General features: G+C 43.8%; 1 protein-coding gene across 3 annotated transcripts; it reads right to left on the reverse strand.

Moving 5' to 3' along the window:
- On the reverse strand, positions 1 to 27,629 carry LOC104335931 (ATP-binding cassette sub-family A member 9). Of its 3 annotated transcripts, none has more exons than XM_075440612.1 (39): positions 27,058 to 27,629; positions 24,014 to 24,126; positions 23,289 to 23,499; positions 22,914 to 23,072; positions 22,079 to 22,179; positions 21,481 to 21,707; positions 20,541 to 20,679; positions 19,856 to 20,041; positions 18,939 to 19,071; positions 18,142 to 18,313; positions 17,331 to 17,389; positions 16,255 to 16,365; positions 14,858 to 15,033; positions 14,398 to 14,517; positions 13,910 to 14,048; positions 13,270 to 13,360; positions 12,529 to 12,668; positions 11,945 to 12,064; positions 11,230 to 11,389; positions 10,769 to 10,935; positions 10,213 to 10,340; positions 9,645 to 9,782; positions 8,972 to 9,085; positions 8,375 to 8,545; positions 8,098 to 8,211; positions 7,821 to 7,931; positions 6,715 to 6,783; positions 6,070 to 6,161; positions 4,973 to 5,093; positions 4,518 to 4,635; positions 4,164 to 4,255; positions 3,254 to 3,432; positions 2,707 to 2,782; positions 1,894 to 1,988; positions 1,166 to 1,285; positions 744 to 884; positions 510 to 589; positions 362 to 417; positions 1 to 261 (listed from the first exon to the last, which is right to left on the reverse strand). In XM_075440612.1, the coding sequence occupies exons 1-39, from the start codon at positions 27,170 to 27,172 to the stop codon at positions 172 to 174; spliced, it is 4,944 nt and encodes a 1,647-aa protein (XP_075296727.1). In that variant the 5' UTR covers positions 27,173 to 27,629; the 3' UTR covers positions 1 to 171. The 3 variants fall into 3 exon arrangements, with proteins under 3 accessions (XP_075296727.1, XP_075296728.1, XP_075296729.1); XM_075440613.1 differs by having other exon boundaries at positions 24,014 to 24,498; positions 27,058 to 27,098; XM_075440614.1 differs by lacking the exon at positions 27,058 to 27,629 and adding an exon at positions 26,073 to 26,120.

Raw genomic sequence — 27,629 nt, forward strand, 5'->3', positions numbered from 1 at the left:
TAAAGGCTTTATTTATTAAAATAATAAATCTATTTCTCTTTGTGAGGCAGAAAACCTACAAGGCTGTATGTGATGCGGCACAGGTAACCAAGTCCTAGGGCTGCATTTGATCACACGTATCAGTAACACTGATGAAATACACTGAACATTTTCCTTTGTTGCTGCAAGGGCTCAGGGGTGAAGTGGTCGCCGCTCCACGGCCCCATCAGATGCCGCATCCAGGTCATGCTCCTCTGGGTCCTGGGTGAGGTCTACAAACACCTGCAATGCAGAGAAATGACCCTGTTGTTGTCAAGGACTGACAGTATTTACACCTTTTTATAAAGGTAGTTTCTAACCTGTAACTTCTACATCAACCTACCTGTTGCAAAGTGTGCAGTGACAAGCTGTACTCCTCAAGCCTGAAATTCTGTTTAGCTGTGGAGGGATGGAAAAGGCATCGTTAAAAAACAAATCCATATGAGCAACATGAAAGCAATCTTCAAACTTCATTAATTATTTTCTTTTACCTGCTTCTAGCTTGGAGAAAGACTGGGACAGAGGTAGTGCATCTTCTGTTGGTATCTTGTAGACGAGCAAAGAAGAAGTCCTGAAAAAGCAATAAAAAAATGAGTTGATCATTTCGTCACTCAGCACCAAGGATTAGGGGTGCTTGCAGGGTTCCTGTACTCCCAGGTGAATCACTGCACAAGGTCAGTAAGAGCACAAGTCCGGGCTGGGTGTGCAGCCCACGGGGTAGTGACCTTTCTTGCCGAGCTGCATGTGGGAAGAGGCGCAGAATTTCGGCGTGGAGCACATCGCTTTGCCCCGTGTCTGTCATTTTGACTTCTAGGTGGTAACTTGTGCCAAACTTACTCTTCAGATCCTCAAGGGAACCGATGTACCTGCAGAGGAGGGAAAGCAGTTCTGAAGTCATCATAACCAGCAAACAAAGCAATCACTGGATATGAGCAGCAGATGTACGTCCTCTTATTCATCATCAGTTTATACTGTGCTGCTGACACAACCTACCTCCTCACAAAACGGTGTTTGTTACACACTTAGGACAAACCAAACCTACATTTTCTATTAGATAAGAATAAAAAACAAACAAACAAGGCCAAAAAAAGCCCCCAGACTAAAAATCACGTGGCATCCCGGTGAGCGATGAGACCCTGGTGCCCACCGTAGCTGCCCCGACACCAGGATGGCCATCCGGTCGCACATCGCTGCTGCCTCCTCCAGGTACTGCGTGCTGAGGATGGCTGCCCGCTCCTTGCCTTTCATGATGGTCTGAATCACTTTCCTGGGAACAGAGGGATGGAAGTTACTTCCCAGGAACAGCCAAAGAAAATCTCCTGGTTTGCATCTCCCTCCCAAAAGCCAACTGAAATGATAAGACTATAAAAAAGTGGATGGCTGTTTAAACCACTTCGGTTACTTTGCTTGAAGATAACGTGAATGCCAATGCTACATTGCAATTTGTCATGTAAGAATCCCTCGAAATTTTACACTTTCGTTGTAAACTGTTCATGAAAAGCTAGAGCAAGCACTAGGGCTGAGTGATGAAAAAGAACAACTACCTATACTTCTTTCTCATGCTCTGATGAACCAGGAATTTTTCACTTTTGTACCAAATGCATAGGTTCAGCTGGAATCCACTCATAATCTTTTGGTGCACTACCATGAAGATTACATCTGGTGGTCAGCAAGGGCTTACTGTCTGCAGAGTAAGGAGTTTAGTGAGTGGTACCCCATCCCCTATGCATTAGGAAAAAGGGAAAATACAGATGTACATTGCCACCAAGGCAGAACCCCTTTGCCCGCCCGATGGTTACTACAATAGGGAGGGTAAGACCCATCTTCTGAAATCTGTTATACGCTTCCCAGTTCTACTGGAACAGGGCTGCTCACCACATGCGGCGCTGCCCTTTCAGGTCCATGCCCACGGATGGCTCATCCCAAAGCATTATCGTCGCATCTCCCAGGACGCTCAGCGCGAAACACAGCTGAAATGGGAAAGACACCGAGGTCAGGTCAGGTCAGGTCTGCTTTTACTTTGCCTGCAAAACTGGCGAGTTGTCCTGCTACATCTTAAATCCTGTTAATCTTCAAGAAGGTGAAGCTCTTGATTCCAAAATTCAAGAGGAACAAGCATTCAAAAAAAAACACCTCAGGTGTTCTTAGTTAACATTTTAATCTCCCAAAACCAGCTTTGCCCAAAACTCCCAAGCCTGCCAAAAATCTGAAAGTGGTTTTCATCCCATTTACTGACAGATGCATGTGGTGGGCTATGAAGGGGCGATTACCTTGTAAATCCAATTTGTGGTTAGCATTTATTAAACACACAGTGCGCGAGAGTGGGGATCCGGCCAGCCTGGATTCAAAAGCTATTCATGAAAACAAATCATGCCAGCAAGCCACTCTGCTGTATCTGCTTCTGTGTTAGAAGGAAGAAACCCTTTGAACCATAAGGATCTTCCATGATAACATCAAATTTGCAGAGATTTTTATTCAACTTGAATTTTAGGCTTTGCTCCAAGAAGAAAATTTCTACTTTGTGAAACAAAAAAATTAAACTTTTACAACATCGGGGACCATATTCTCCTCTCACTGGCACAAAGAACCCAACACATTCTCGAGCTTAAATGAAGGTTTTCTGCGCACCATGTTCAAGGAAGAAAGAGCAGGTTTAGCTCAAGTACCAAACACAAATCTAACACGTACCTTTCTGGCTTCTCCAGTAGACAACCTCCGAGCTTGGGTATTTAAATGCTTCTGGAGATCCAAGGCCTTTGCTATGCTGTGGGGAATGGAAAGGAAAAATACTGAAACAACCATCTCTGCTAATGCTGTGGTACTGAGGAACCAGAGACTAACATACATGTTCTGGCTGATATGGATCACCTTGGGTTACTTGCTGATTCTGCTCCTAGCTCAGATGGTAAACCAAGGAATTCTTGCAGAAACTCATGAGTGTAAGCACAGCTAATGAGAGAAGTGGGTTGCTTGCGTAACTGGACATGAACTGGAGCAGGTTTAATTTTTTTCTGAAGTTTTCTAGATAAACTAGGGTTAAAATCTTCACAGACAAGGGACTGAGAACAGTATAAAGTAGCAGTTCTCATCAGAAGGAGATCCCGTTTCTCCAAGGTAAAGAGAAGGAAGCCAAAGGTGCTGTCTCTTAATCACTTTGTTAGCAGAAAAACCTTTCCCTGTCCTATATCTCTGGAGAGAGCAAGAACCCAAAGCTAAAAATCATTTGGCTTTGTACCGGCTGATGGTAACAGCTGCCTCGTCTTTCCTCATGCCTCTCACGGCAGCGTACGCCTCCAGATGCTGGTGCACCGTGAGGTCTGGCCAGAGTGGGTCCCGCTGCGGGCAGCAGCCCAGGTACCCCGGGCTGCCTGGCCCTGGGGAGGACGCACCTCCATCACGGCCCTGGAGCAGCACCTGCACAAACACAGACACCTCCGTAGCTGTAGTGTGATGTTCTGGGGTCAGTCAATGAAGCCCTTGGAAACGCGGAAATGTTTTCTCCTGTCCTGTGAGGAACCTCATTAGCACATGGTAAAGGAAGTGCAGCATCACTGGAGTCATCATCTCCGTCTACCACAACTTCTGCTCATCTGAATCCAGGACAGTGCTTTCACAGAACCAAACAGCATTTACTACCATAAAACTTCGGGTGATAGTACCAACATGAGATCTTTTCCTAGTAACACTTTTCTATTTCAAACATTCAGTCCCAAATCTCTAACATCAATGGTATTTCCCCTCCCCAGCACATGTCATTAATCATCCTGCATATAATTAACTGACAGATTGTTACCCAACCCTCTTCACATTCGTTTTCAATTTCCTGGTTTTGCAAGGCTGTGTATGAAGAGCGTTAATTATTTTTAAGATGTCAACATATCTTACAAGGCTTGTGAAATTTCACAAGAAGTTTCAAATGCACACCAAAGACTTTGTGTAGCTCAAACCCTTCAATCTGTAACATTGATTTTGATGTAAACTAGAACGTGCTTTGAGTAAATCAACTTTCTTCTTACTTCCGTAAATATCCAGGGTTGCACGTACATAAATTCCCTGCCTTAAGGGCTGCCTGGCCAGCTTGCCTTATCACATCGTCTATAAAGGCATCAAGATCAACCCCCAGATGCTCCAAAGGAATCACCTACCTCCCCGGCAGTCACTGTTATGTCTCCAGAAATCATGTTTATAGTTGTGCTTTTTCCAGCTCCGTTGGGTCCTATCAGACCTAGTACTTCTCCTGGAACAAATACACAAGGACTGTTAATAATAATTACTATTAATAAGACCTTCTTCTCTGTGTGCTAGGCAATATCTAGAAGTGCAGTAGGAGAAAGGGCTGTTCATTAACTTCTCCCAGTAAATTAAAATTATGAATGCAGGAGTGCAGGTGCATTGGGTCTGGATGCACACAAGAATGTTGTAACAAAAATATGATCTCCAAATGTGACCTTCACTTTTGATTTTAGTCATTTATAGGGGGTGCAGTAAAATACTTGAACCTTTTTTAACACTAAAAGAGAGGTTTTTGACAGCAACTTTCTTCTTTTTCTTAAAGATGGAACTGGCTTTCTTGTCTTTATATTCCTTGCGCAAACTGTTGACAACGATAACCGACTCCTGTGAAGAGATGAAGCAGAAAACAAAAATTCTTCGCTTGTCCCATGAGACAGCTCATCTGTTCTTACCGCTAAGTATGACTCTTTACAGAGCAAATTTCTAAATTAAAAATCCAGGAAACAGAGCAACACAAAAAAAAAAAAGGAAAAGAAGCAGAATTGGAATAAAATTTTAGTGCCAGCTAAACTCCCTCTGCTGCCAGAGGGACCGTGGGCTGGATGGCGAGATGTGCACTTGGACATCAGATCAGTAAAGAAGACGTGCATGAGCTGAGAAGGCAGAGACAGACCTGAAGATGGACAATGAAAAAGAAAACAAGCCGGAAGGCTGGTTTCACCTCTTCCTGCTGCACGGAGGCCATCGTGCTCCTCACCCTCTCCCTCTCCGCCTGGACTTCTGGGGACTCCTCCCCTGGGGGGTCCCTGTTCTGGTGGGCCACCAGTCTCCTCTGCTGGATCCTACGAGTGGAAGAGGAGAGATGGTGTCACCAGGAGTTGCTTCCAAAAAGGCTTGGTTTTACAAGCTTGCTCCAAGGGCAGTGCCAATGCAGCACCTCGCAAAATTTGTTTGAATTCAGGGAGCTGTTCCACAGACAGTGTTTTCTCAAATATTTATTCATGGGGGAAAAAAAATCCCACTACGTGCATAAGAAAATAAAGGCCAGATCTGGCTTTTCTTTCATCACTGATTATTGACTGGTCCCCTGCTTTACCATGCCAATGATCTGTTCAAGGAGAATTAAAATACACGGGACAGGTCTTCAAAGGTATTTGGGCATCTAACTCCTGGCTGAGTCACATTTGTTCATGTTTGACAATTTAATACTTTTCACAAGTCTTCTCCCACATGACTTAGGTAGGCAGTCACATGCTGCTGGGAACAGATAAGCAGAGAGCAAGCAGCAGATGACGCCAGCCTGACGATGCTTTAGGGAAAGTCTCTGTCCTGCAGAGAGCAATACTGACCCATTTGAAAAGGAGATAAAATGCTGGATTTCAGTTTGTAGCTATTAATTTAGCCAGCTGTAGTGAAATGTCCTGAAACCTCAGCTATGAATCTTAATAAGAAAAAGTTTAAATCACATTTACTGTTCTCTCTAGGACACTGTAGTTCAACTGACCTTCTATTGCAACACGCTGGGTGGGAATTTGCCACATTCAGGGAAACTCCAGTAAGTAAAGTCGGAAACTGTAACGACCCAAAGGAATAAAAAAACCCCCTCCCTTTGTCCTCAATTTCCTCCTCTCCAGGTAAACTGGTTAAAACTACAAATATGGGCTTTATCCACACTTAGCAAAATGTTTTTAAGTTCATTCCTGCCGTCAGGGGTGAGCCAGGAGGGTCCTGCCTGGCTGTCCAGCACCAAGCCCACCCTGCAGACCGGGATAACCGTGGTTCACAAGGCACCCTGGCACCCGGCTGCCCGGGACACACCTGAAGACGGGATCAAGTCTTGTAACTGCTTCTCCATATTTCATCTCCAAACAGCGCAGGAGAAAAGCAAGAATCACACAATGGATGTAAGGCTAAAAAACAACAATGAATTAGGTTTGTATGAAGACAAGATAACACACTCAATTAATTTTAATTATAAGGGGATGCAGGGACCTAGCTCATTTATTTCAGCAATTGAAAAGGTCCAAAAGGGGAAGAAGTTGAACTGATGTTTTGCATAATTTTCTATCTCATATGCAGATTATTTGCAAGAGCCTTGACTTCATACTGCAGTTATAGCTAGATAATCTGCACCCCAACAGACATCCTCCAGGATCAGAGACCACATCTCTCTTTTGTAGAAGTAGCCTTAGACTGATTAGTTGATTAATAGTATCTCTGCCTTATATGCGAGTTCCACTTCATCCACCCCACCATTTTCCCCATCTGGTACAGTATTCAGGGGTCACAGGAGACACAAACCTGTGATTACCTGGATGTACCTCCCTTGCCAACATTTAATGTGAAACTTTGACCACATAACCCATGCTTTATTTATGGGGAGAGTTACACAAGCCCAGTGCAAGTCCATCGCGCTAGAACAGTCATCCTTTCCAAAGCAACCACCATCAAATTGCTCCTTACTGCAAAGGCAGCTACGAAGATGTCATTCCATGACTCAAGAGGACCAATACTGTTAACCAATGGGAAATGCTACAAGAAAAAAATAACGATTAGAAAAAATTCCTTAGACGGTGTGCTCGGTGCAGGGTGTGGGATGTAGGGATGCTTAGCTTTTCTGCAGGATGGAAAGGAGCTTTGATCTATACTGATTTTCTGGGCTCATACTGCCTCAAAATGCTGAGGCTTCCTTGGTTGCAGCTAATACAGCTGTGCCTCAAATCATCCAGGTTTGATCAACCTTTTCCATCATTGCGCCTCTCTTCCCAGTCCTGTCACATCTTTCTGTCAACTCACTTCATCCCTCCAGGTCTTCCCACTCCATCACCTTCTCCTCCCATGCTACCCTGGCTGCCAAAATACAGTCATTGTAACAGCTTTTTGCAACTAAACAAACCAAAAATATCCCAATCAAACAAGGGATTAACAAGACAAATCTTAGAATCGTAGGATCATTCAGGTTGGAAAAGACCTTTAAGATTATGGAGTCCAACTGTAAACCTAACACTGCCAAGTCCACCACTAAACCATGTCCCTAAGCACCATGCCTTTTAAATACCTTCAGGGATGGTGACTCAACCACTTTGCTGGACAGCTTGTTCCAACGCTTGATAACTCTTTCAGTGAAGAAATTTTTCCTAATTGCCAGTCTAAACCTCCCCTGGTGCAACTTCAGGCCATTTCCTCTCACGCTATCGCTAAGTACTTGAGAGAAGAGACCAACATCCCCCTCACTACAGCCTCCTTTCAGGCAGTTGCAGAGTGCAATAAGGTCTCCTCTCAGTCTCCTTCTCTCCAGACTGACCAGCCCTGGTTCCCTCAGCCACTCCTCATAAGATTTGCTCTCCATACCCTTCACCAGCTTCATTGTTGTTCTTTGGATATGCTCCAGCATCTCGGCCCCTTGTCTCACTCCCCAGTCTAGACCTTTTCTTATTCTGTTGTCTTTTCTCCTTCTTTGCCTTTTTGACTGTTGGCACTTTGAGACAGGGAATTTGGAAAGTGCCGCTTGCTTTTCCAGTTTGCACCATTAGGACCATTATTGAGTTTAGTAGGACATGTTTACTTACTGATGTAGAGAAGCTCAACCAGCCCAGCAGTGGAAACACAGGAATCAAAGTAGAGAAGGTGAAGTAAAGTGCTTCATGTATCTCACTGAACATATAGAGAGTGAAACTCACCTGGAATAAAGCAGAAAAAGTATTTCCAATATTAATGCATTGTTGCCAAAAAATAGGCTGTTTCTCACTGTTTTGGGTTATTCCACTATCAGTATATTTCAAGTGAAACCTCAAGTGGCAAGATGTGCAAATCAAACACTTCAGAGTGAAGATTCACTTCACTTACCAGAATGAAGATAAAAGACCAAATATAACGATTGCTTCGTCCCGTGCGAAATGTAAAGGCAATTAAATAGACGAGGAGGACAAGAGATACTCCATAACCAATGGCACAAATGATCTAGAGAGAGAGACTGATATCAGTGACTAGGAGATGGATGTGGGTGTATGAAAACCTGCCTACTTCAGCCCGTTTTGATTAAAATATTTAATGCAAAAATTCACTGTGAAATGAGGGAGAGGTATTTGTGTCTGCCCATGTTCCCTGCATGCAAAGAGCTCACCAGGGGCAACACAGTGTTGGTGTGCAAGGGGCAGATGCGGTTGAAGAGTAGCAGGACCCCAAACATGAGACACATCAGGGCCCAGAAAAGCGGGACGTCCACCAGAGCCTGCCCGCACCAGTATGCCGAGGGGAAGAGCCCTGCGAGCCGCAGCTGGGAACGAGCCTGGAGCTGTGAAAGCAAATGGGAAGAGGGAGGTGATTCAGCAGAGCCCAAAACATCATTCCTGATCCTCCTCCGTCTCCATTACCCTCGCTCTTCCCTTCCCTGGCTGAGCCCTCCTCTCCCTTCCAAGCACTTTCAATTCTGTCTTAGTTCTACTGTTGTTTAAAAACACATCGTTCTTAAAAAGTAAAAAAAAAAAAATCCTCCTGACCCCAAACTCTTTATTAACACCCAAACTGATCCGAGCCCAAGCTGATTCCCTGAGATGCAGGGTAATGGGCTTTGGTACAATGTTGTACTCGTGTGGCTGTATTTTTTCTAGCATCCTACCTAGAAATGCTGGCCAGCCCACCAGCACACGAACTGCTCTCCGGAGACATCGTGTTTGCATTCACTTCTTGTGTAAGACCACTTTCAGTGCATGCTTTTTACCTTGTAATCCTCCATGCTGCTCACTGCAAAGTGAGGTGGCAAACCTGCAGCTAAACTCAGCATATAGCCAAGGCAGATGAAGAAAACATTACTCTTTACTTCTGGGTTTTGTGTCTGCGGAAAGGAAATTCAGAAGTCATTGATAATCACCAGCTGCCCAGAGAAAATCTGGCTAGCTCGATACTCATAGGACGGTTTAATGAGCAAGTAAGCAATAACACTAATGGCAAGTCATTTGTGTTTAAGAATGCAAAACCAGGCAATTAAAAAAAAAAAAAGGCATTTAGCATCTTAAAATTCGCAAAAAGTATTGGAATTACTGAAAATTGTTGAGGATAGAGATCAATGCTGATTCTTGCCAAATGGATGCTGAAGAAAGGTGGGGTTTGCAAGCATTGCTGTTGTATTCCTATCATATTGCCACATAGCATAAGCTTAAATGTCTAATGGCACTGAAACCCTACAGAGCTCTTAAACACTGCAGAGAAAATTCTCATTAAATAGCCCCAGAACCAACTGCTGAGCAATGCCTCCCAGGAACTGGCCAGCAGTGGGACCACTGACCCCAGCCCTCGGAGGTTCCTCATCCAACCAGGTTTCCAACCCGTCCAGTCCTTACCAATTCAGCATGGCTATTTCAAGTAATTATCACCAAGAAAGGCAGGACACTCACATTGTAAAAGGGCTCACTCCAGACGCGGATGCGCGCAGTGGAATTGAAGAGCCGTAGGAAGGTGTTGCTGAGGATATTCATGAGCATGGGGAAACAGTTGATGGGTTCTGCACTGCACATGACCGTGAACCGGTAGCTCTGAAGATGTAAGAGCAAAAGATGTTACCTTCATACCCATGAGAGGTGTGAGGAAGAGCTGGCTGCAGTGAGGGGATGAGAGAAAAGCAATGACAAACGCAAGCAGACAGTTCTATTGGCGGGAACGCGGAGACCTGGAAGTGTGCTAACCGGTACCACGAGTAAAGTTATTAACAGAGACAATAATTTATGAGAAAAGCATAGAAGATTGCACTAATGCTTTTCTGTAAAGATCACTCTAGAAAAGCATACAGTGGAAAGAACCAAATACAATCCTGGTTTCCCACAAATGGGGTGACTGATAGTATTTAATATGTCAAATAAATTTTCTCCCTTTTGCTGGTGTGTGTATTGTGCTGTGCATCTTTTAAACCCACTTCAGAAAATCCTGTTGATATACAGGAATAAAAAAGAAAATAATATCACTCACCTTGCCTTTCAGGGATACTTTTATAGCTCCATTGTGTAGTGGAATGCTTGTGATGTTTTTCTTGAGAGTTATTTCTGGTATTATGTTTTGAGTCTTCAAAGCAGCAATGAAATCCTCAATTTCTGATCCTGAAGTCAAGTCAAGAACAGAAATTAGAATAATTACATTTTTTTCTTTAAGTATAAACAGCTTCTTATAGATAACTTTCCATTTGCAAAGCAGAGGTATGTTAAAAAGGTCATTTAGAAACTAAGCAAATTTATATTGTCTTTTTTTATTTCCTAACAAAACCAGTTAAATACAACGCATGTTTCCATAGTGTCTTTACCACTTTTTATTTTTTTTTTTTTAGTTTGCCTGGTTCATTACTCTGAAATATCAGCTCCTCAGTTATCACTAAAACTGGATTTGCTTTTGCTCAAAAAAAAAAAACCACTTCCCAAAGCCACAAATATATAAAGGAACATACAGGAAGAACAAGGCAAGTTGGTCTATCAACTCTAAGAGGACTCAGAGTGGTACAGAAAGCGAATCAACATCACATGTTCTTCTTCACCTGTATCATTGAAGATGAGAAGATTTGATGACTTATTTTGAATTTTTTCTCCAGTGGGAAGAAAGTACGAGCTAGCTGTGATCTCCCAGTTGCTGAGGCTCTCCCACAGTTGAAATCCAACAAAAATCATAAGTATTGGAAGGATAAACATTCCAAAGAACAGCAATCTAAATGGAAAAAGAGACCACAAGTGGGTCCATGGGAGCTCCACCTTTAATTAATTGTGAGAGTTGTGTTGAGAAAGACAAAGGGAAATTTAAAACTTAAGCAATTCAGAGCTCTACCAGTCAATTCTAACTGTCTTTATCACTGCAGCTGTTAAACTTTTCCCACCTACTTAGCTTCCGAACATCTCCATCAGTATTTAAGCCTTCCCTCCGTCACTCAAGGGAACGATGAAACCCTTTGGAAAGCACCAAGCCAGCACAAGGGCTGCAGACTAGGCGAGCTCCCATACTTACATGGACCTGAGAAACTTTCCTTCATGCTTTAGTTTTAAGAAGCGAACTCTCATCACGGCACAGACTTGCTGCCTCCAGAGCGCCATCCCACTCAATGCCGCACTCCCCTGTTCGGAAAACATCGGGAGGCTTTGGTCCCTTTCCTCGAGGTCTCTGTCTTCTGCGTGTTCACCACAAGAAACATCATTATCCACAAAGAGCATTCAAAGGACACGTTTAAGTACAAACAATCAACAAGGATCTTCTGTTCCAAATAGAGGAATGCTCTCATTTTTAGCCAGAAAAGAAATAAGGGCAGAGAAAAGTGGCCATAATTTACCAAGAACATAATTTACATTGGTGAATTCAGACTGGCTGAACCTGGGCTCATATGACAATGCATGCAACATTTTCACTGGCCTTGTGAAATGCCTTCTGGCTAGTTTATCTCTTCCCATACCTGGTCTGGGCAGTATACCCTTCAAAAGCAAATACCCTTCCAACATCAGGCTTAATTCATGTGCTTAAAAGCCTGTGGGAAGTAGAGGCTGGATCATCTAGACTTCTTCAAGAAGCTGTCCTTCACTAAAGGAAAGCTGAATGCAACTGCAATCCTTGTCCTACCAAAACCTACCAAAATTCACATTTAACAGAAACACATTACATATTCAGTTAAAACATATGTATATATGGAACCTTAATTGTGCCACACGTCAAAGGGGAGTCAATGTTCTACCTTCGTGACCAACGGCTTCCTCACCCTCCAGCTTCAGGAACACATCTTCCAGGGTTGTCCTGCTAACCTCATAATTAACAACCCCCTGCAGAAGGTGGCTTTCGAGATGGCTGAACAGATCTGCACAACAGAAAAAGCCAGATTCAGCCCAGCGACCAAGGCTAGTGCCGAGCAGAAACTCAGACTGGCACAATTAACGTTGTACTTTCTAGCATTCACATAATTAATTTCCATAACTTAAAAGCCATGGCAAAATTATTGTGCTCTTTAGAGGTAAGTAGAAAATTCAGATTTCTTGATTACCATGGGCCTTCCTGGTGGGAGAAATCTCATCAGAGGAGACTCAGTGGATTTTAGTTTGTAGATTAGTTGGTGGATTTTCTTTTGTTCATCTGCAGTATTGATATTGGCGTCTCCATCAGAGGCTTCCTTTAAGGCCAATGTTTATGCAGCTCTGGACTTCCTCATCCCATGCAGTATGGACAAGGGAATAAACGTATTCCCTTCACAGCAACTTTGCTTTCTGCTTTTCCCACCGCTTGGCTTCCCTGTACAACCCTGACACAACGACAGGCTTTTCTTACCCGGGAAGCTGTCCGTGTTTTCCAGAGGTAGGCTGTAACACAGCTCGCCTGCCTTCTGTCCTTTGAGTGTAGCATTGGGGACGTACTGTCTGACCAGGGATGATGTAAGCTCTGGGTCACACAGGTCATTTATGCGCACCCTGTTTGTATGAAAAAAGCAACAGCTATAATACTAAATGAGAAAAAAACCCATGTGCATCATCCATTTAAAATACAAAGCCAGTGGTTGTTCTTCAAGCTATAGGGAAACCTCTAAAACTGGGCGGCATTTCGGTGTGAGTTTTTGTAGACATCTGCAGTGCCCCTTGTTTTGCCACGCATGCAAGAAATAGCTGAGGTGAAGAATGATGAGCCTGGCTAGTACTGCTACACCAAGCACACAGAAATTAAAATCCAAACTAAAAAGGGCTTTACGTCAAAGCCGTTGTACGTCACTCTGGCACCACAGAGTATGTGGAAATTGCAGCTCATCTTATTCTGGTCCCCTTTTGGCTGCGAAGGAGGTTGCAAAGTCATTTTAGCTACATGCTCCGAGCTTTCAAGATTGGGTTCCAAAGAAAAGCAGCTTGCTATCCAAAGCAAGATATTTTTGGCAGCCTCAAAAGTCTTCTAAAATGAATTGTCAAGTTTTCTAGTACTCTGTATAGAAAATCTACAGAGACACAGAGTCTAGAAGAAAATATTCACATCAACTAGAAGCTTTTTATGAAATGAGTGATGACCAAAAATAAAATTATTTACCTTAAGTGATAGCCAATTCCCCATTTTCTCTTCAAGTACAGAGATGACCCAACACACTGTAATCTCCCATTTGAGAGAAAAGCTTTCCGATCTAAGGAGGTAGGAATACAAAGGATTTAGGAAGGATTTACAACAGTGCAGTAGGCTGACCTCACTCTGCTCCTTCTGAACTCAACAGGCATTTTTATAATGAAGTCAAGAGAAGTAAAACCAAGCCAGTGCTGAAGGTTTTTTTCTTCTTTTTGAACTGCTGTCTTTCTCCTAAGCACGAAGGTTAATCTTTTAATTATGTATTCTTATAGGCTTATGGAAAATTTCCCAGGCAGCCTGGGAGCAATAAGAAAACAGGAAAGATATTAATTCAAACAATATCACTAATTTGTGTGGGTACTGCTAGCGGTACATCCAGATAATATGCAGTTGCTTCATCCTGGAGCAGAGCATGAGCAAGCTTTTGGAAGGGCACATCAGTCCAGTTTTAGCCTTTGCTCAGCCTGGGTTGGGTGGTGGTGGTCGCTCTCAGACCAAATGTGTCCAGCAAGCACAGACGGCATTGTGGCAGGACCCATACTTGGGCTTTGCAACAGGAAACCCGCATTTTCAAACTGTAGTCAACCATGGTGTGCAAATCTGGGCTCACCAGCATGAGCATCGGCCTCCTCCATGGACTGGGTCGTGAAGAGCGTCACGCGTCCGGCCTGGCGTTCCTTCAGAAGGCTCCACACACGGTGCCTGGAGCAGGGATCCAACCCAGCCGTCGGCTCATCTAAAAGCAACACCTGCAAAGCCAAACAACATCAGAACTCCACGTGTCCAAACCCGTATTTCCATGCTTACATCATCTCATTTCATGTTTTTTATGATCTCACCCTAAGAGTAAAATGCATCCTCAAGTATCAGCCATTTTTATTGCTCTTTCTCCTATTACAATATTGTCACACTTTTCATTCAAAATACGGTTCTCATTGACCTCAATTCCTTGATCCATCCAGCAGTCAAGTGAATCATTTCATCATCAGACTTAGAGTGCCAGGGGAAAAGTACAAATGTCTGCGTGTCAAATCAAAATGCAAAACCATGTCCTAAAGCAATACGCATTGCAAGTGTATAAATACGACTGGTCCCTACCTGGGGATTCCCTAAAATTGCAATTCCAAGAGACAATTTTCTTTTTTGTCCCCCACTCAGAGTATCGGCGCGGACATCCTGAAGGTCAGTGAGGTCCAACATTGTGAGAACTTTCTGCACCTTGGCAACATACAAAGACAAGAGCCAGGTTTCCAAAGCACTGGTCACATTTTAATTCATACATATTTTAATTAATATATGGCTACACACAGTACAGGAGAGCAAAACTTCAGGATTTTAAAACGATCTGCTTTAAATGGCTTTACTTAGAGATAAGTACTTCAGATCTGAATTCTAACTCTTACGACATGAGGATAAGAAAGAATTGAAAAAACACTGCTCCCCTAAATGACAGCTATTCTCATTTCCACAGAACAAAATGCTGGTGATAATCTTCTACAAAGCAAGCTCAAAGTGTCCAAGATGCTGTAAAACAGCGGTCAGACAAGCACATACCAACCTCTTGCTCTACTTCCTTCCGCTGAATTCCCTTGATGTGAGCAAAAGTTCTCAGGTTTTCCTTCACTGTTAACGCTTCAAAATGCAAATTAAATTGGGGGCAAATCCCAACCATTGCCTGAATTCCTTCCATATCCTGTACTTCAGACACTTTGTAGTTGTATATCATTGCAGAACCTGCACATAGGAATCAGAGAATGGTAAGGGTTGGAAGGGACCTTGAAAATCATCTAGTTCCAACTCCCCTGCCATCAGCAGGGACATCTTCCACCAGACCAAGTTGCTCAGAGCTCCATCTAACCTGGCCTTGAACCCTGCCAGGGAGGGGGCAGCCACAGCTTCTCTGGGCAGCCTGGGCCAGCGTTTCACCACCCTCACGGGGAAGAGTTTCTTCCTAATATCTAATCTAAATCTGCCCTCTTTTAGTTTAGAGCCATTCCCCCTTGTCCTATCATTACACACCCTTGTGAAAAGTCCTTCTCCATCCTTCCTGTAAGCCCCTTCAGGCACTGACAGCTGCTAAGGTCACCCCGGAGCCTTCTCTTCTCCAGGCTGAACAGCCCCAACTCCCTCAGCCTGTCCTCGGAGGAGAGGTGCTCCAGCCCTCGGATCATCTTCATGGCCCTCCTCTGGCCCCGCTCCAACACATCTCTGTCCTTCTGCTGGGGGCTCCAGAGCTGGACGCAGGACTCCAGGTGGGGTCTCATGAGAGTGGAGTAAAGGGGCAGAATCCCCTCCCTCGCCTTGCTGCCCACGCTGCTCTTGATGCAGCCCAGGATACGGTTGGCTCTCTGGGCTGCCAGCTCACATTGCTGGCTCACTTTGAGCTTCTCATCCACCAGTGCCCCCAAGTCCTTCTCCTCGGGGCTGCTCTCCAGCCACTCTCCGCCCAGCCTGTACTTGTGTTTGGGATTGCAATGAATTGCATTGGAATGAATGAAAAAAATTTCATACTGTACATTACTTCCCAGTTATAAGGGAAAGCAGACTGCTGTGTGTTCATATCTTTGACATTAATCCCAGCATTGTGGGTGTTTCTCAAGTGTTTGAAAAATAAAAGCAAAATAACTTAGTGTTGTCCAAACCTTTAATACCGTTCAAAAATATTTCAGAGCACCAAATCTCTCCCTTAAGAACTAAACCATATTTCCTATAGGTATGCAGCTCATGAAAAACATCAAGTCATCCAGACGGACAAATAACCATCTATGTGTGCTTGCACACATGAGTGTATCCACAAGGGATGCGTTAGCCCTGAAGCTCGTGATGAAGCAGCAATCTGCACTGACAACAAACCAGACTGAGTAACTGAGGGAAACCTTGTTTTTTTGAGTCTTTGCCCGCTTACGCTTGAAAAAACAAACAGCTTCTCTTCAGCATTCAATTCCAACATCTTACCTGCTGAAGGCTTGGAAAATCCACTGAGCACATTTAAGAGAACAGTTTTGCCAGATCCACTGTGACCAAGTAACGCAGTGATCTGGCCTTCATATACACTTAAGGACAAACCTAGAATAGAAATAGGGTCACATTAGGCTGGAAGTTTGTGAGAAACAGACTTGTACCTGTAGCTTGCTGCCAAGTGTGACCGAGGAGAGACATTTCATTTGAAGCTGAGAGGCAAAGCCACAGATCCAAAAACATGGGTTGCATCTTCGGAAGTTAGGACTAAACTTCGTAAGGAACTTGCAGCCATGTCTCAATTGAATTGAGGGAACAAGTGTATTAACTTCAATATTTAAAGAATTTTGAGTTCTGTTTTCCGTAAGGTTCATAACCTTTTATTTTAGCGTGGCTCAAGAGAGAGTCCACCAAAAGAGAAGAGCCCATAGCCTTTCCAACATGAGATCTCAATAATTATTTCAAAGCAGCCAGATTTTGCTACCTCATTTCCTTTTAAAGAAAAGATTTATTTTGTATTTTTGTGGGTTGTTGGGGTTGGGATTATCTAAACCCGTATAAATCTTTGAGACCACATTGATATTTTCACCATCACTTCTGGTTAAACAAAGGCATTTAACAAATATCCAATGACTATGCTATGGCTATGCCAACTACTTGCACACCTGCACCTGGCAGATGTGTAAGTGCTTGGAGAACACTGCTCAGCCAGTGACAGCAGACTTGGCTATAGCCAGGGACCAAAAAACCAAGTTTTGTTTGCCCCAAATAATTTACATTTTGAAAGGGAGGTTTGCAAGAACATTTTTAGAGTGGTTCCTGGATGTAAATCTCACAGCTTTTAAGAAGACTTCAGCTGTTGCAAAAAATAATAAATAGTGATTTTTCTGGAGTGAACAGGAAGATAACAACCTGGTAGAAATTTGCCAGTAATTTCTCCCAGCAGAAATAACCATTGCATAATGCATTTTAACAGTGCTGGAGGCAGGATAAAGTATGTCCAGTACAATTCAGAACAGTTTGGGTTCATATCCAGTGAAAAATGAAATTAGGAGTTACAAAACCTCTCTTACCACTTAAAGCTTCGGTTCTCTTGTCCTTCTTCTTGTATATTTTTTCAATATTACTTAGTCTAAAGGAAAGGTAAGCAAGCCATTACTATTTAATCTCACAGCTTTGGCATGTTTCCTTTGCCTCAAAGTAACCTTTGAAAACTATCAGGAGAACATTTCTCAACCTCCTCCTCAGACTGGTCCTGCTCATTGCCACTGGGGGTTACAGCAATTCCATCTGAAGGAATCGTTTTATATCATTCACTTCATGTACACTTAAAAGTAGAATTAACTAATGTGCTTTTCCAAAAGATGCGTAAAAAGTTTCAAAGACGAACTCAATGAACACTTAGTGAAGAAAGCAGGAGGCTCTAGGGAATGAGGTAACTTGTGGTGATACAATTAAAAGCGATGACCTAGCTATTATTGTAGCAGATCTGTATTTGCTTTTTAGTAACAAGCAATGGGCAGCAATATCAACGGGCCAAGCTAGCCCCGTAGGGATGTAGATAACTGTATCTTCTGCAGCACGCTCCAGCAGCAGTGTTCTTAAAGATGATGGGGAAGGGGAAAGACTCACTGCTGCTGCTCTGCAAAGAGGAGATCGCGGGGAAGCGAGTCGGTCCCTGGTAGAGAAGATGCACCACGTCCAATAAATGTTCAAATCTAGCTCCAGAGCAGAACGAAACACTGAACAAGCCCTCCCTTTCATGTATTTGCCACTAACCTTACCTGTGTACATTCGACAGCTCAGTCTAACATTCACCAGTGCTCTCTAGAGTCAAACGTAAAGCGCAGTGTTCTATTTTTCACGCCTGCGGGGAGTCTTTACCTGATTGCTTCCTTCCCATCAAAGCCTGGAGGCATCGGCTCGATGTTATTGCTGAGGATAGGATTGTGGCTGCTCTCACCGCCAGCCTGCACCCCCAGGTACCCACTCCTGGGCTTGAACCAGTACGATGGTCTCAGGAAGAAGGAAGGCGGATACGGTACTCCGTATTTGCCTAATTCAGAAACAGAGAAGGTGAAATATCAGTCAAAACCTGCTATGGGTCAGCTCAACTTTGGCAAATGCCATGTCCAGCCATCTCTTCCTCTATCGTGGCAGAATATCGACTTTCAGCAGCATAAAAGGATTGGTAAATTCTGCAATTAAAGCTGTCCACTCGTCTGCATCTGTAAACGCAGGTTGGGAGCAACCACAGCAGAGGCTTCATTGACCAACTCTTTGGCCTAGAAGGTATAGGAAAATCAGGTCAAGTCCTACAACATCCTTTTCAACCCAGTGCTTAGGGCTGCTGGAGTAGATGTACAGGATCTCAGTGCCTCACTGCAGGATCTAATGTTTCTTTTGGAGCCTGTTTTGGAGGCAGGGCCAGACAAGGTAGCTACATGCACCCAGCTTCTGGGAAAACAGGATTCTTCCCAATCATTTTTTCCTGAGCAAGACAACCAACCCAGTTTTCAGCCCCTCACATAACATGGCACAGCTCATTGCTGTTAAGATGCCATTCCACAACCTGACCAGCTCACTACCAGGACACGTTTTTATGCTGCTCCACATAGATGACAGCTTCCTCAGCTCTACCCTGCCGCTATTTGTATTCTTTCCCTCACATTTCTACTTACCCGGCAAAACCTTATCAAAGTAGATGGCCAACAGCAAATACAAGACACTGTCCAGGGTCAGTATGAGGTAGAGGTTAAAGAAAGGGTACAATTCCGGTGTAGAGGCTGCTCCGTATTTTTCTAATTTTACCACCTAGGGGGGAAAAAAGCACAAATCAGCTGCAACATTTCCTTTAGTTAGAAATATTACGTGTAAGCCACTGCTGTATCCTCATGACCATTTTTACTAGAAATCCATGCCCACTCGTGATCGTGATGCTGTTTCCAAGCAGGGCAACACTCTATTATTACCACAAGTATGGGAAGTGCTTCAGTAAGCTGAATTCAAAATTGTGCAGAAGAAGTTACTACACCAGAAGAGTGATTCACACAGTATTTGCTGGGGCAGCACTTCAAGACCTCACGGTTCTTGCAGACCTTGGTGCTCACCAGACACATCCTGCTGCTGCAATAATTTTCCACAGGTTGAAATTTATTGAACATACAGAGCTGGTAAAATTTGTGAGTCTAACTATATTTGTTATAGAATCATAGAATCATTAAGGTTGGAAAAGAGCTCTAAGATCATCAAGTCCAACCGTCACCCCAACACTACCATGCCTGCTAAGCCATGTCCTGAAATGCCACCTCTACACATTTTTTGAACCCCTCCAGGGATGGGGACTCCACCACTGCGCTGGGCAGCCTGTTGCAATGCTTGACCACTCCTTCAGTAAAGAAATTTTTCCTGAAATGAATTAGTATGTACTTTTTGGAATCAAGTTTTCTTTTTACAAAACATCCAGGGCAGAGGGGCAAGACCGGGTTGTTATGGCAATGCAAATTACGTATGGCAACTACTGTTATCCGGCAGAAGTCTGCAGCATCTTTGCTGTGGGCTGATCTTTTATGATGTGCTGGCTTTCTTTTGAACATACCTTTGAGATGCCAGCTGTAAAGGCAAAAGGACTGAAGAGATTAAAAATCCATTCCAAAGACAGTGGCAGTTTTTTGAACAATGTCAAAAAGCCCAGAAATCCAAAGATGATGTGAAGGACAAATCCCACAAAACTGGCAATATTCGGCTGGTTTAACAATGAGCTGAGCATGAAACAGAAGTGAATCTGCAGCAGAGAAAACCAGTTGTTAGCAGGATGCATTTCTGCTGTCGAATAAAAAAAAGCAACATGAAAATCCAATGAGCAAAATTAGAGACCCAGCTGAGTCTCAGTTGTCCTCTACAGACGCACATGGCGCATCACAAAGCTCGTGTCGTTGAGCAGACAGCTCTGATGTTTAGGACAGGTCCATGGGGCCAGACAGATCAGACCCCTCTCGGCCTCCCGAGGAGGCTGGATGCAAGGAGGAAGCCCCAGCCTTAACTTTGATGCTGGTGTTAGCACCTCTCTCTACTCTGATTTCAAGTCAGAATCCCCTAAAATATAATAGGTGTGATATATTCAGCTCCAAATTACAACAATAAAATCCAGCAGTGGAAAAGTTTTTGTTACTTTCTCGTATAATGCCCAGCCCAAGAGTACTCCGTAGTCTCTGAGTTTCAGATGTTTTAATTAGGAAATGGAAAAAACTGTGCATGATTGAAGAACACAAAAGCAGACTTACAGATGCCGTGCCATAAAAGAAATAGGAAAAAAATATTTCAAAAAAGTTGTGATCATGGATTATTTCTCTAATTGTGATCAGCGTCAGCAGACTGGACGTTATTGAAACGTAAACGGTGTACAGCAGGCTCCAGGATAACCTACAAACGAAGGCACAGTTATTTTTGCCTCTGTACAGGACAGCACTTGCCATAATGTAGCCAATACAAGACACATTCTTTTTAATTCAAATACTTTGTAATTCCAAATACACCTCTGTTTACAGTTTCCAGAGTGGAAAGCTGCAAATATCACTGTCCTGCACCTACCCAAAGGTCTGCAGATGCAACGATGGCAGCGAAGAGCCACAGGGCATCTCAGCAGAGGCTCTGCAGCCAGCATCACTTACTCTTACTTACTCTCACTTACAATCACTTACTCTCGCTCTGAAATACTCATGCTCAGAAGGCTTTGGAAGCCTGTTTTGATAGACCCTATGTCCCTCCTGTGCTTCATCATTTGCAGTTGTCTCCAAAATTTGTTGTTTCTTCACTTTTTGTGTTCTCTGCGTGCATCCACCCCTTTCCTGGAGGCAAGCAACACCTCAGCACCAAGAACCTTGCAACATGCATCTTTGCTACATGAGGAAGGCTCTTTCTCTTTTTTGGGGGGAGGAGAGCAGAGCTAAGCATAACAAACAAACAAACAAACAATCCTGTATCAGAGCAATGTGCTGGGAAACTGAGGTCCTCCAGCAAACCGTACGTTACAGACAAAAGCAGGAGAGGTTTTCCTTTGACAACATGGAAAACTCCAGAGAGCCCAGACGTACCGTTAGGCTGCTGGGGTCTGGGGGATGACTGGTGGGTGAACCAGACCCACAGCCATCCTGCAAGCCAGCACACACCTTACATACATAACACAATTGCTGTAATTAGACAGTAGATGTCTATGAGACTTACCAGAATGCGATATCTTGCAAACCCATTGCTCTCATTAATACCTTGAGCTTCTTTTTCTCTCTAATAACTTTCACTGATAAGAAGTACATGTATGGGGAGAAGCACAATATAACGTAAATAAAAAACCAAATATAATTCAGTTTATACATAGGTTTGATCGCGGGTGATTTCAGACGAACGCCGCTAAGTGACTTCATCTCTTCCCAGACAGAATGGTTTGTTTTCATCTAAATAAAAGAAATTAGCCATTAACTTGATTTTCTGTAATGAAACAGCCAACATCAGAACAAACACATTTTCGTAAGCATTAAAATTATTAGTTTGTTGGTAACAATGTTACATTTATAAGTGGCAAATAACCTCACTATTTAGTACCTTCTTGTATTGCCTTGTAATAAACACTAATGCTGCCTTGAGCCATGAGAATGATCTATTATTCTTTTAACTTTTGAATCACACTATGTATTCAAAAAGTTAATGATCACAGAAAATGAACAGGTTTGTTTTTTGTTTGGTGAGGTTTTTTTGGTTGGTTGGATTTTAAATTTACAAATAACTCTGGAAAGAACAGAAAACACATTTTCCATCAGGATCCTACTTCTATGAGTGCTGCATCAATGCTGGACTGCACCGATAGGAAACCCGCATACCAGTACGAAGGGATTTCGCAGTTACTTGATGAAAAATTGAAGCAGGTATCTGTGCGAAAGAAAAAAAAAAAAGAAGAATTTGATCTAGATATTTCTCTCTATATATGTGTATACATATGCTTATGTACATGTGAGGGGTTAAAAATGCGTTTGACTTGAGAGGAAATCAAGATTTAGTTTTGCTCAGCCTTTTTCCTGGAGCAGCCAATTTTCTCCAAGAATAACATGGTATTGAGAGCTGATGGCTTTGCCTCCATGGGCCACCTGATGCGGCATCGGCCCCGTCTTCACGGTGCAGAAGAGCCAGCCACGCTCAGCTCTCCTATTTTGGCAGGAGCCCAGGCTCAAACTCCTTTTTGTTTTGGATATTTTACTACTTTCAGGCAGTAAATAGGGGTGAATTTGGTCAAATAAGAAGCACGATGGACCAATGTGTGTGCAGATTTATGTTTTAATGTATTAAGTACATGTCCATGTACTATATGTTAGAAGAACATTAGTGCACACAGGATGCTCATTTTCAGGGAGTGATTTGACGTGGCAAGACAGAGAAGGGAGAGGGACAACAAGGACTGTGGATAACACGTATGTGTTCTTAAAATTTTTTTTCCCTGACATTGGTTTCCTTCCAAGTGAACAAAACCCCAAATTCTATCTAATATCTTTCCTAAAGCATTAACACATACAGCCTTGATCCCTGCTGAGTGGCATGGCAGCACAGAGATCCATCTAAGCATTTTTTAAACGTAAAATCAAGTTCTCTGGTTCCATTTATTTTGTTACCGATGTGTTCAAAGACATCATTTTGAGATGCCAGAGCGAAGCTTTGAAATCTGAGACAGTAGGAGAAGTCATCCTTAAAAACAACACCAATAATGTCTTCCTCCAAAATTCCTCTTGTGTCCAGTGTTTTCTCATTTTCCACCTCTTCTATTATCATACCTGTCATTAAAGAAAGAAAAAAATAAAAAAAAGACTAAAACCAGCACAGCTGAAAGTTTGATGAGTCACGCAACAGCATGAAAACAGGCGTCAACCACAGTTTGTACCCTCAGAAATGGTGTTGTTGAAATGCTTTTCTCCCCCCACCACAATGAGGACCGTGTCGGGGTCAGTTCAGGCCCCACAGCTATAACAAGGATTTAAGAGCAGCGTTACCGGTCATTGCAGAATCCGAAGCCACTTTGCTCATAATTCGCCTGGTGGTGTTTGTTACAGGTGTGTACGCGAGTGTAACTCCCGTAGCGTTAAAGGCAGGGTCATCTAAACGTCCGAGGAAGCCGTAAGGGATTTCTCGCCGCGGGTAGTGGAATATCATACCTGATGATGCTTGTATTATTAAGAGAAAAACCACCGAAGTAATCCATTCCTAGATGAAGGGAAGGAAATGCAAAGGTGAGTGGCAGCACAGTGACTTGGAGGTTGGGTGGTATGGAAGGTGTCTCCAAGGGCCCTTTTCATCCAGCGCAGATCTGGAGCACGGTCCGGCTCCTCTGGCCGTGAACGCCTTCTTTCTGTAAGCGAGGAAGAGCTATTTCACAGGTGTCATCATTTGAAAACATGAGGAACGTTCCAAGTGAACAACATGTTTTCTTAGCACCGGAGCCAATGAGGTCTGCTGATAATTTTACACCCGTAATCGTGAATTGGACATTGTGTTCTTCTGGACAGTGCAGAAACGGGATCAACAACAACGAAGGCAACAAGCCCTCACTATGCCGTGACAGTGTGGTGTCACGGGAAGAGGTGCAAATGCTGACATTTTCCAGAGAACCGAATTCCCAGCAGAGGCTTCTCATATATTACTTAGCGTAAAAACAATCCAGCCTAAAATTACTTCATAGTGGAAATCCTAACTTCCCTTTGGAAGAACAGATACTTGCCTGAAAACTTTCTGTCTTCTTCCTCCACACCAGAAGAATATTTTTCCATAGGAGAGCACAGGTTTGCTGAAATATTTTCGAGGCTCTCTTGAATATCCCCTGCATTTTCCCAGCTAGGATGAGAAAGAAAATAACATCACTTAGAATAAAAAAGATCACTGGAAGTTAATATATTTGCTCTGGTAAACGCCACTTCAGAGGAAGCCATAACTTGCCAAAGGTTAAAAGCTTTTCTCCACTTTACGGTTTGGACAACCAAGGAGCAGTTCAAAGGAACTAGTCCAAGATCACACAAGGGAACAGAGAGCTGGGCTGGACTCAGCTGCCTCTTCCAAGTGCACAGAATCACAGACTTGTCCTTCTTCATCCCAAAGAGGCTTTGCAGAAAGGGCATTCAACTGGCTGTAGTCTGATTCTTCATCTACGTAAAATTAACAACAGAAAAGCCAGTCTGTCCTGTACTACAAACGCAAGGATTGAATGGCCTATAGGAGAAAGAAGACGTAAATTTTAATTTTCTTTTTTTTTATGCAGTCATTCAAAGCACTTCAAGCATACATGATCTGCAGCAACAGCGTGAAGTTCAGCTCCCAAGCGCAGCTCAGACTGATGCTGTACATCTGAGTGGAGCTGCACACCCTGAATTTCTTGCAGCAAACTTCTGTTTTGCCTTAACCCTGTGGTTTGCTGGCAAACCCCACTGCTCATCTGCTCTCGATATTGTAACTAGACCTAACACACCCCCATTACACACACGCCTTCTCCCCACATGGTCTATAGGGGGAAGGAGGTGGTTAGATGCTAAAAGTGGGCTAAAATAAATGCTGCCACTGTCTCCCTGAGGCAGGCTGGTGAGAGACCAATCTGTCATGTTTTCACCCAAATACTGATATAATGATTATAACTCTACTATAGCTAAAGCAGGGCAGTGTTTAGAAAAAAATAATATGTTTCTTTACATCCTCCTAAATTCTGAGAGAGAGTATTTATTGGAGGATATTTTTATGGGGAATATTTATTTCAGCTCCGACTTCAACAGTGTGGCCAAGGAGCAAATATCCTGTGCAAGAATAGCAGCAATTTCGGAGCGACCAATTTCACGACCTTCCCGGAAGGAGAGCAGAGGAGGGAACACCAGAGCATGCATTTGTATTTTAATCCTTTAAAATGGCTGACACCCAAAATCAAAGCAATCTCAAACGCATTGTGCTGTTTTCCCCTTGGACATCTTCCTGATTTCATGGACTGGGCAGCTGGAGTTCATCAAAGGTTCTACTACTCTATTCCCTTTATTATTTGTTTTAGGAAGAATTAAATATTTGCGTACTCCAGGGGTGATGGATCCAGAATCCCTGTTTACCCTCGGACTGTCAGCACAAGGCTTATCTCCTCGGTGCTCTGCTTTCCCTGCCTGGAGCTTTCTCCCGTGCTTCCCTGCTGCAGCCTTTGACGAAGGTTGAAGGCAATTAGGAAGGGATTTCTAGGAAGCGCTACTTTTTTTTGCCTATATTTCTGTCATTGTGAACTGAAAGCAGCAGCCCAGCCCGGGATGTCGGGGCAGTAAACAAAGCTTCACGCTGGAGTATTCGGATAACATGGAAAACATGCTGGTCTTGTGAAAACCGCACTGAAACTCTACGGACGTAACAAACACTTCATTAAAAAAAAAGATGAAGCAAATCTAAGACTTTTTAGAAAATGCCAACTAAATTTCTACCAGTTTTAATCTTATTTTTGCTTTTGGAGCAAGAAGCAAATGCCCCTGCAAGCTGAAACCCGAAGTCAGAAAGTCAAACAAATGATGCTGCCTACAAATGCTGCACGAACTTGGTCAGGAAGAATTTCAGTTTAAATTAGACACCAAAAGACAAAAAACCTACCAGGAGAGATGCTTCTACGAGACCTGAGATTCAAAACTGCAGATTCAGAAGACAAAAACAAACCTCGGAAATGTATTTGGAGACAAAGGTGTTTGAGCAGCCTTAAACCAGCAAGAGCATCACTTGTGGAACGGGATGTCCCTGGAAGCATTTCCCTCCCGAGAGCTCAGTGAACGCACCCAAACTTCTTGCTCTCCAGGAACACGCTCCCTGGGCACCGCGGTAACTTCTGCCGGGATCCTCTGTCTAGCTGTGCCATGCCGGAGGTTGTCCCAGGAAGGCATGTCCCATAGAAGCACTTCATCGATCCACCTTCTCAGGGCTTTCCTGTTTGGCACCTCCTCAGACTTTTTTTCCCCTCTCTAATAAAAACTTAACAGAGCGTATTGAGACTAGCTCCGAAAACCAAGTTGCTCTTCAGGCTTGCTGGCAGGAACCTCTCGATGCTGGCTACAAAGGAATCCCTGTGCAACGCGTCTCGGGCTTCCCAGAGGAGCCGCCGGCTCTCCCAGAGCCAATGATTAACCCCTGCGCACGGGCAGTGCAGAGGCGGACGTGCTCTCTCCGTACCCTCTTGTTTGCCAGTTATCGCCAACACAAAAAACTGCCCCTGGCCCCTGCGCAGCCCTGTCTTTACCTCCTGACAAACACAAGACAAATTTGTATGGACTCTAGCACGTGGTTTTTGAAACAGGTTTTTTTTTCCTACTCTCAACTAGAAAGAAAATCGGTCTGAGCCTGCCCTGTGCCAAAGTTCAACACTTTAATTCGTACAGAAAAGTGAACTTTGGGGGTTCGTGTGTTCAGAAGCCTTTCTGGGCGACAGCAAGGCAGGAGAGGGGGGAGTGAAGGGAGGGATGGTCAGCTGGGAGGACCCAGCGCTCAACCTGTGGCTCTTCGCCCAGAGCCAAAGGACAGCAGGGGCGAGAAGAAAAATCCACGCACACCCAGCAAAGGAGAGTCTTTTCCCTCCTTTGCCTCTTCAACATTTTGATGCGAAGCTCAATGTCAGAGAACAGAGCTGGAAAGTACAGATCTTACGCATTCAGCATAATGCTGTATTAAATTAATAAGGAAAAAATTAATCACCAAACACAACCCCCGCATGAAAATGCCCTAGGTATGATTTTTAACTTAACACAAGAGAAACATGAAACTCCTTACCTGATAACGTGTTTTCCATCAGACATTCGTCTCCCGCAGCTCTGAGATGTCTGGGCTCGTCGTCTCTTTGCAGCCCCGGAGAGGGCTCAGCGCCGCAGCCCAGCCCGATGGCCATGCCCCTCTCCAGCCTGACGTCAGAGCCCGGTCCCAGCGGCGCGAAGGCTCTCAGCGCTTTGGAGCAATGACCCAGCCGGGCACCGACACCTCCACCCAGCTGGCCGAGAGCCCGCAGATGCTAACACGACATTTTGCAGTATTTAATATGGCACGTGCATCGCGTGTCGTATAGAAAGCATGTTTCCATCGGGATTACAAGTCTCGAGGGGAACCACAGCAGGAGAGCTGCGTGCCCTGAAACCGGGCAAACGTGAGCCTTCTCTGGAGGGAAATCTTCACTGCTGGCTCCCCATCTTGCTCAGAGCCTGAGTCAGCAAGCGCTCCTTCCTCCGCCGAGGCGAATCCTGCATCCGAGGACCAAAGGGATTTTTATTTCTCGTTTCTCTCTTCCCCTTTGTTTTTAGTATTTTCTTTTTCTAGTTTCCACTCCTAATTGCTTTTCCAGCAGCTGTCAC

This window comes from Opisthocomus hoazin, chromosome 21 (genome assembly GCF_030867145.1).
Source record: "Opisthocomus hoazin isolate bOpiHoa1 chromosome 21, bOpiHoa1.hap1, whole genome shotgun sequence".
NCBI lineage: Eukaryota > Metazoa > Chordata > Aves > Opisthocomiformes > Opisthocomidae > Opisthocomus > Opisthocomus hoazin.

Bases quoted from the DNA above. Each gene is read 5' to 3' on its own strand.
- LOC104335931 (XM_075440612.1), bottom strand. From the start codon at position 27,172: ATGGCCATCGGGCTGGGCTGCGGCGCTGAGCCCTCTCCGGGGCTGCAA. The intron at 20,680-21,480 runs GTAAGTCTCATA...CTTCGTTTGTAG, and splicing joins TTGCAAGATATCGCATTCTG to GTTATCCTGGAGCCTGCTGT. The intron at 7,932-8,097 runs GTAAGTGAAGTG...GCTTTATTCCAG, and splicing joins GGTCTTTTATCTTCATTCTG to GTGAGTTTCACTCTCTATAT.